Consider the following 9907-nt stretch of genomic DNA (forward strand, 5'->3'; position numbering starts at 1 on the left):
TGTCTTTAAACGAATGAGAAGAGAATCATATGAAAAGTATTGAAAGAATTGCATTGTGAAAGGCAATTACTTTATTTGAAAGGTATTTCTAGATGAAACACTGATTAGGTTTAGTGAAAAAGTTACTGTGTGATTTTGTGTTGTACTCAATTGAAAAAGTGCTTAAAGTTTTGAAACAATAGCCTGCGTGATGATCTGTTTTGAGTTGTGAAGTAGAGTTGTGAAATTTTACCACATATGTGTGAAAATAGTAATGAAAGCAATAACAAATAAAAAGTAATGAATGTTTTGAAAGATATTTTATTGCTCTCAAGATAATTTGTCACAACATGATGTGAGCTCTGTCTGTGAGTTTGAGTGTGAAATTCTGATGTATCTGAAGTAGTTTGCTGTGTTGGAGCCAATAGCAGAACGTATAGCTCAGCATTTAACTTGACATCATGGAATGAGTTTAGCTGAAGCTTGCAGCATTCTGAGCTACTGTAACTTTCAAACTTTTGCTGTACATTTCCTGTATAGAAGGAGGCGAGAGACAGAGAGTGTTCTGTTGAACGTAAAATCACATCAGACTGGGTTGTGGGAATCCTGAACCATGAACCTGGTTTAAAGTGAGAGTCTGTAGAGGTCTTGGCCTTAAACTAGTCTATATACTGCAATGGTTCCTATCTTCCACTGAGGGGGGCATGTACACACACACAGAAGCAGGAAGAGAGTTAAAGTGAGGTCTGTGAACATTTGGAAGTAGTAATTATCGCTGGTGCCTTGGTCCTTGACACATATTTGTGCTCAGGCCCATTTAACGTAACAGGCAGATTCTAACTCTCATGGCTCTTCATCTCTCCCTCCTCCTCCTCCTCATCATCTTCTACAGACTCTCAGCAGGTAAGGGTAACATTTCTATGAATTAAGGGTGAAGTCCCCTGAGTCAATTCACTTTAAACACTGTATAATCAATCAGAATCATGAACAAGCTGTTTAAAAGTGTTGGAGCGATGTGATTTTTACATTTTCCCTCTGTAAAGATTCTATTAAATGTTAACTCTAATTTAAATGTGTTTTGTGTCGATGTGTCCACAGTGGGGCATGTGTCTGTGCAGACAGGAGGCTCCATCACCTTCCCATGTCGCTATGATCTGAATCACATCAACCATGTGAAATACTGGTGTAAAGGATTAGGTTGGGATGTATGTTCTTATGTAGTACGCACTGACCATCCTAAGAGCAGTGGTAAGACCTCAATCTCTGATGACATCAACAAGAGAATCTTCAYTGTGACCATGACTGACCTGACGTCATGGGACTCTGAGAATTACAGGTGTGTTGTGGAGATCAATAGAGGACCAGATATCATGATACAAYRGTTCWACCTATCTGTCACTCCAGGTAAGATCYCTTCACTGCTTGTATCTAGTCMTAGCAATGTCCTATGGAGTGGCATGTAAACCTGCAATGTCAAACGCAAAACAATAACGCAGTTATAAATAGCCTATTACAACAAATGAAATGAGAAATGTGTAACCACTCTGAAATTCTGTAACGGGTCACGACAACTGCTTCCAATTAACCTTAGAAAGACCTACTTGTCTAGCACTATTTATAATTAATTGAAAAAACGTTCATATTCCGAACATTATAACCTTACTTTTATAATAACTGATAGGAATTTTCCTGTTGGACGCCAGGAAGAAATACCCCGATCTCTTACCTTGGTTAAACTTCAATTCTACCGTTTGACTTAGCCTTTATGTGTTCAAAATCACAATATATAAGAAGTTCAATTCCTCCGAGAATCTTGAATTTGATAAAAAATAAGTCTTATACAAAGTCACTTGTGACAATTTGTGACCATCAGCTGGTAATTTGGTCAAACCGCCCTTCGTACGTCGGGTTAACTTTGTCACTCTTTTGGATTACAACATAATGAAGAACACTACTAATTAATTGTGGAATATTGATCTTTAATTTCATATTCAAAACAAATTCATCTTCATTAAAGGACTCAAAATAAAAACAAATCATGCTAGAGATATGGTCCCAAATTCGGTGCCTTTTCATAACTTCAAACAATGATGCTGGCAGAGCACATATTAATTTAGTGGCACAACCACTTTACTTAAATCGAATGTTCTCTGGCGTGCACATAGATCAGGTAATTGTTGGATCGGATGGAATAGTAATAACTGGCACGTATTTGTTTACATGTTTAAAAGTCTTAACAAACAGACATGGTGTTTAACACACACCACTAATGCCTAATGCACAGTTTTGTTAACAGCCTACATGACGTACATCCGTATCTGACTAATCGGACTCATGCTTCCAGAGTTCACAGTTCTGGCACACATAAATTGCCTGGCTGAAAGGTTGCAAGCCTCATGGGCCATTTGTTTGCAATCTCAACACCTTCACGCCAAGTCTCCTTTTGCGAAAGGCTATGCTTTGAAATCGGATCACATAATGATGAGCGCGAAGGAACGGTCCTCTTCCTCTGATGAATGATTCTTTTCTAACGATTTTTCGTTTTTTGCTGCTTTCGTTGTTTGGATCTGCGGATACAGATGTGTTCGAGCTATCCCCCTCCCCCCCACACCCTGCTTCCTTTCTTCGCGGGTAATATCTGAGCTTTTTATAGCGAAGATCTTTAAAAATATGACCTTAATTCTTGTTTGCACGATCAGCTTCTTTTCGCCCTACTGCCTTCGCCGAACTTGGAGTGTTCACTGAAAATTGCTGATGGGCACCGGGTTTTTTCTGTTCCTCTTGGAACAATGTCATTGGGTTTTTTAGGGGGCCACGCTTTTGGATATGCAAGATGTCCTCTGGAGTTGGTAGTCACTGTCAGCAAGCAGCAATTTGGTTCGGGCACAAGGGATGCGCTAAAGTGCTAAAGCGATTCAAAGAACATTTGGGGGCTCAAGGTCTGGTTGTCGTGAGCCTTTATAGTAGCGCTTAGGCTGGTGCACTAGGGCTTGCGTTCGGACTGCATGAATCAGAGCGCCCCGAAGCCGCAAATTGGTGCTGGGGACCTGGCAAGGTTTGGGTGAACCCGGGCCACACGCTGGTGTACCAGGCGGCGCCTGGGTGCGAGGCTGGAAATAGTGCTTGGGGAGGTCTGGCAGGTTGGTGCTGGGGCTGGCAAGGGCTGGAAATAGTGCTGGGGCCTGCAGGGCCATTGGTTGTAGCTTGGGAGGAGCCTTGGCATAAGGTGCTGTTGGGGTTCTGATAAAAGTGGGGAGATCTGCAAATAGGCGGCGCAATCTGCAGTTTTCTCATGCAAATGGCACAATCCCTTATGTGTAACGAAAATTGTACCCCAGCACTGACCCTAAATGAAGCCAAGTGACCTGGTTAAAATGTTCAACAGGGAGTTGCAAGCCAGACGGATAGGCGATTCGCCAAAATCCAGGAACACATGTCATAAATTGACATTGTCCCAGGAAACTTCAGGGAAGATTGCCATTATTAGATTTTTTTTGTAAGGACGCCGGGAACTTGTTCCCTTCCCTCCCGCCTCCCAGCAGTGTTTTGAATGTGGCCTCTTTAGCGCCCGTAGAAACCGAACTGTTAAGGTTGGAAGCGATGAAAGTAATGGGGTGGGAAATGACAGCATAATTATGCCATTTTCTTTGGGCATACTTGGAGTCCATGCAAATGGACAGATGAGAACTTGTGGTTTTGTCCAAAGGTTGAGTAAAACAGGGCTTTCTCTTTGACACTTCGTATGCTCGTCGAAATGTTTCAGGAAAGTCAACAAAGTGCAGCTGTTTCATCCACCCATGAGTGATTTGCCTCTCTGTGCTGCCCAGGTGGCGTCTTGTCAGGAAATGATTGCGAAGTTTGACAGGGGGTCATATATAAAATATGGAGACATACTATTCTGTGGGCTGAAACAGCACAGGCATGGAATTGAAGAGGGTATACCACCCTTTGAGACGAGGGAGTCAGTGACTTGAATCGTCTGCCCAACTTGTTGTAGGTTTTATGTACAGTGGTCCACCCCAGTACCATCAACATTCATAATGTCTCCTGGTCCAAATTGATGATCTCTGTAGCCTTACTGCTACAGTGACGAAGAAAGTGTTAACATTTTCTCTTGAAGCTTACTTGCCTGAAAGGGCTAGTTGCCTCTGGCTTTCTCAGCGACAGCGTTGGTGCAGCTTTAAAGAGCCTGGATAAACACTGCGTAGCTGGGGTATTTCTTTTTCTGGCCACATTGGCGGCGAACTTCAGCTGGTGTGCACGCATCAAGAAAAAACTGGGGTAGGCAATTCTTTCTGACACAGTCTACTTTGCGACATATACAAAAGATAACAAAAATTAGTAATCAGATGATCACTTTATATAATGACAAATGAACGATAACAAGCTGCATTATCCAAAACTACAGAGGTCATTAAAATAATACATGTCCGTGGCTAGTCTGTTATAGCGAATGCCCTACATAGTATTGGTAGAGCGCTATTAGGTCTGGTCTGATACTGGTTTACATGTTGTCTCTGGTATTTCTTAATGCAGCGATGAGACTGCTGCCATTTAAATGTCTTTCTTTTAATAATTGATGCTAACATCCAGTCGAATTTATCTGTTCACTTCTCCTTCTGTCTTTTCACTGTCTTTTAACATTCTTTCCTTCAAAACACTTTCCTCAATGCCATTACATAGCTACTAGTCTAATTTACCAGGCTATACTATCACACAGCCCCCTCCTGTCTAACTAGAATCCTTTGTTGCCACTACTCATATTACAATCGCATCAATTAAACCCTAGTCAGACACTATAAAAGCTATTCTCTTTGACAACTTTGTATAATGAACGTATGTAGTTGTGGTGTGGGATTTACTGAGTCATTCATAGTAGTGTTGGGCATGTTTTAGTGTGGAGTCAAACTCAACACACACACCCGCATGCCTGCATGCACTTAACACAGCTAAAACAACAGCACACACTAGGGTTAGTTATGCATACGCATATCCCAACAACACACACCCAACACACACACCAACAACAACACACACACCACACTACCACACACAAACACCTCCACCACCACACACACACCACACACAAACACACACACACACCACACACCAAAAGAAGCCTGTCTTGTGTAGCCAGGATATGTCGCTGGCTTCTAAGCTATACGTATAATATGTAACGGATTGTGAAATGGCTAGCTAGTTAGCGGTGGTGCGCGCTAATAGCCTTTCATCGGTTATGTCACTTTGCTCTGAGACCTTGGAAGTAGTGAGTTTCCCTTGTCTGCAAGAGCCGCGGCAAAATTACGATTTTGTACATTCATACCTATACAAGTTTTTATTGCTTAATCAATGTTAAGTGCCAATTTTTTAACTTTGGAAGGAAAAATAAGAACTTGTGCTCACTCAGAGTAGAGTGACCTTTCGAGCTCTACATCTGAATCAGGAAGTTTGACCATTGAACATGTTAGTTCCACAAAGTAGTATTTGATTTTGTGTAGTATAGTAGGATCTAGTGTTGGAGGTATGCTACAGTTTGATCAACTTATCCCGTGTGACAACTTTATCTCACTCTCCCCTACTCAAATATTATTAGTATGTTTTTTAAGTGACTGGTCTGTATCTGAGAGAATATATTGTGATAAAAATGTAGTGTTGGTTTGGGGGGATAAAAACACACTACAACACACAAACAACATCTGTAAGGCCTGGGTGTCGGGAGTGTGAAGTCAAAGGCAGGAAACAGCAGGTGTCAAATATCAAATGTTCTTTAATGAACACGGACTAATCTAGGCACCCTACTAACAACGGGTGTACTTCTTAACCAACCCTCAGACACGGGGGGAAGACTGAACACAGTCAGTCAATTACACGTAGCAAAAACCAACACCACTACTTTACAAAAAAACAATCGCACAAAAGAAACGTGCCGGGCCGGCTTGACTATAGCCCAACTAATTAACACTAATACAAACAGGTGACCCAAATCAAAACATGGGAAGGGGGGAGAAAAGGATAAGTGGCAGCTAATAGGCCGGTGACGACGACCTGCCGAGCGCCACCGACACGGGAAGGAGAGCCTGCATCGGTCGAAGTTCGCCGTGACAACACACACAACCCTTCACCAACACACACAACACACACACACACAGCACACACACCAACCACAACACCACAAGGTCACACACAACACCACAACCACAACCAGGTTAAACAACACACACTATAACGTTTGCCGTTTTGGTTATAATTTTATTTTATGAATCTGGTGTCAAATGGCTCTTAGTGTTGTAGAAATTACTAAACACTTTACATTTGGTTTAATCACAAAACTCCAACATAATGAAAATTAGTCATTTTAACTACCAATGTTAATCTAATAGCAAACAATGGCAGAATATGTTTTCCATCGCCTTCAGAAGTCCTGAAAGTAATATGCTACAGTACTGTAAATTTACATTGGTTACACTTTTTTCATTAGGCTACACTACATTCCCAACAAAATGTCAGAAATTTTAACTTTCCATAATATCCATGTGTAAATAAAGGTTGTGATCAATGAAGACATTGTTCTGAATTTGGATGTCGTAGCCTGCTCTCCATGGCAGAAGGAGGGTGGCACTCTCAATGGGGATGGTGACCGTACACCTTCACCTCCATGCTGACAATAAATCCTCAACAGGGCTGAGGACAGGAGAGTATTGGGGGCAGGTATAGGGGTTCACAAACTGGGGATGGGACAGAAACCATGCTGAACAACCTCTGCATGGTGGAATCTGACATTGTCCCACAATGAATAACTGACCCCTCACTTGACAGGGCTGCCTAATTTCATTAAGAGATTTTGGAAAATGAGCGATGCACGATCACATGCGTAAGTGGATAGTGGGGGGCCTTCTCAGAGTGAGTTTTTGCGCACAGAGAAAGGCGGCCATTGTTTTCTCCCGGTCCTATTGAAAAACCAACACTCCCGGTTTGCATTACCAGTAACCTGGTGCCTCTTCATAGGTGCGATTGTTGGTAGGCTGATGGATGCACATTGGCAATGGTGTATCGTTCTTCTCCAATGGCTGCTTCAATTTCAGACAGCGTATGGTCATTCCGGCCTCACCATTTCCACCACGGCCCACTACTGCTGGACGGTCAGCAACAGCCACCACCATGGGGTCTTCTGTCAATTCTGAAAGGTAGAAACAGAGTGACTGTCAATAAGTTGATACTGTAGGAATACTCTACCATGTTTTTGTGAATTTACATGCATTCAATATGTTATTGACAGTTGGATCTTTTCAGATATGGGCTGAACTAATATGGAAGCTGTCCTGCCAGCAAGGCTCTGTTTAACACCAAGGTCAACAAAATGGCCGGACTTCATTAGATACCTAACCTCTTTGACCTCTTTGGATGGCGGTCCATGCCCCCTTTTTGGACTCTTTGACGGGCGCTTGTCCACAAGTTTTGGATTTCTTAACGTTCTCCTTCTCTCTATCTGTCCATGGTTCAAAGAAAGTGTTCACAACACACCTTTTATATGTTGACCCAATTGTTAGCAATCACGAATAGTCATTATGTATGGCTATGATGTATTATTCTTGGTCATTTAGATGTTTATACTATACAAACACGCATTTATTTCTGTTGTTTCAAATCCATGATGTAGTAGAGACCAACCAGATTCAAATATTAGGTTTACCAACGAGTTAATGATTAACCATTAAGGCGACGTGGGTTTATGTGAGGGTCAAATGTTTTAAACGAATGAGAAGAGAATCATAATGAAAAGTATTGAAAGATGCATTGTGAAAGGCAATTACTTTATTTGAAAGGTATTTCAGAATGAACACTGATTAAGGTTTAGTGAAAAAGTTACTGTGTGATTTTGTGTTGTAATCATTGAAAAGTGCTTAAAGGTTTTGGAAACAATAGCTGGCGTGATGATCTGTTTTGAGTTGTGAAGTAGGTTGTGAAATTTTACACATATGTGTGAAAATAGTAATGAAGCAATAACAAATAACAAAAGTAAATGAATGTTTTGACAAGATATTTTATATTGCTCTCAAGATACTTTGTACAAATGATGTGAGCTCTGGTCAGTGAGTTTTGAGTGAGAAATTCTATGTATCTTGAAGTAGTGTGCTGTGTTTGGAGCAAAACAGAACGTATAGCTCAGCATTAACATGACATCATGGATGAGTTAGCTGAAGCTTGCAGATTCTGAGCTAACTGTAACTTTCACACTTTGCTGGTAACATTTCTGTATAGAAGGAGGCGAGAGACAGAGAGTAGTTTGTTGAACGTAAATCACTCAGATCGGGTTGTGGGAAGCCTGAACATGACCTGGTTTTAAAGTGAGAGTCTGTAGAGGTCTTGGCTAAACTAGTCTATATAGCTGCAATGGTTTCTATCTTCACTGAGGGGGGCATCGTAAACACCACAGAGCAGGAATAGAGTTAAAGTGAGGTCTGTGAATTTGGAAGTGTAATTATCGGCTGGTGCTTGGTCCTTGAACACACATTTGTGCTAGGGCCATTTAACGTAACAGGCCAGATTCTAACTCTCATGGCTCTTCATTCTCCCTCGCTCCTCGCTCCTCATCATCTTCTACAGACTCTCAGCAGGTAAGGGTACATTTCTATGAATTAAGGGTGAAGTCCCTTGAGTCAATCTCACTTTAAACACTGTATAATCAATCAGAATCATGAACAAGCTGTTTAAAAGTGTTAGAGCGATGTGATTTTTCATGCTCCCTTGTAAAGATTCTATTAAATGTTAACTCTAATTTAAAATGTGGTTTTGTGTTGATGTGTCTACAGTGAGAGAATGTGTCTGTGCAGAAGGAGGCTCCATCACCTTCCATGTCGTACGATCTGAATCACATCAACATGTGAAATACTGGGTAAAAGGATTAGGTTGGGCTGTATGTTCTTATGTAGTACGCACTGACCATCCTAAGAGCAGTGGTAAGACTCATCTCTGATGCATAACAAGAGATTTCATTGTGACCAATGACTGACTGAACGTCATGGGACTCTGAGAATTACAGGTGTGTTGGTGGAGAATCAATAGAGGACAAGAATATCATGATACAAATGGTTCTACTTATCTGTCACTCCGTAAGATCCTTTCATGCTTGTATCTAGTCATAGGCAATGTCTATGGAGTGCATGTAAACCTGCAATGTCAACGCAAAACAATAACGAGTTATAATAGCCTTATTACAAAAATTTTGAATGAGAAATGTGGTAACACTTGAAATTCCCTAAGACAGATCTATACTGTACATGTAGGTCAAAACAAGATTATAAACTCAGCCAAAAAGAACATCCTTTTTGGACTCGTCTTTTTCCAAGAATTAATTGTAAAATTCAATAACTTCAAGATTTTCAATGTAAAGGGTTAAACCCAGTTCCATGCTTGTCCATGAGACCAATAAGAAATTAATGAACGATGCACCTGGTGAGAACGTCATGTAAGACACTAAAGCTTACAGACGGTAAGGCACATTACAGGTCACAGTTATGACAAAACTTAGGACACTAAAGAGGCCTTTCTACTGACTCTGAAAAATCACCAAAAGAAGATGCCAGGTCCCTGCTCATGCTGCGTGAACGTGCCTTAGGCATGCTGCAAGGAGCGATAGGACGTGCAGTATGTGGCCGCAGGGCAACTAAATTGCAAAATGCCCGTACTGTGAGATGGCTAGAACAGCGCTACAGGGAGAAGGACAGGAGCAGATTGATCTGTCCTCACAGTGGCAGACGATGGTTGTAACAACACCTTGCACAGGATCGGTACATCGAACTCACACCTGCAAGGACCGGTACAGGAATGGCACAACAACTGCCCGAGTTAACACCAGGAGCTCACTAATCCCTCCATCAGTGCTTAGGCGGCCGCAATAGGCTGAGAGAGGCTGGACTGAGGGGCTGTA

General features: G+C 41.6%; 1 protein-coding gene across 1 annotated transcript in view; it reads left to right on the forward strand.

Annotated features, from left to right (window-relative positions):
• The first annotated feature begins 791 nt into the window (after nucleotides 1-791).
• LOC112072008 (polymeric immunoglobulin receptor-like) overlaps nucleotides 792-9907 on the forward strand; it is a 17421-nt gene continuing 8305 nt past the window's right edge. Inside the window, exons 1-2 of the mRNA XM_070439602.1 lie at nucleotides 792-882; nucleotides 1078-1383. Of these exons, the coding sequence (XP_070295703.1) occupies nucleotides 825-882; nucleotides 1078-1383 (364 nt within the window). The 5' untranslated portion in view covers nucleotides 792-824. The remainder of the gene's footprint in view (nucleotides 883-1077; nucleotides 1384-9907) is intronic.

Source organism: Salvelinus sp. IW2-2015, unplaced genomic scaffold (assembly GCF_002910315.2).
Source record: "Salvelinus sp. IW2-2015 unplaced genomic scaffold, ASM291031v2 Un_scaffold1798, whole genome shotgun sequence".
Lineage (NCBI taxonomy): Eukaryota > Metazoa > Chordata > Actinopteri > Salmoniformes > Salmonidae > Salvelinus > Salvelinus sp. IW2-2015.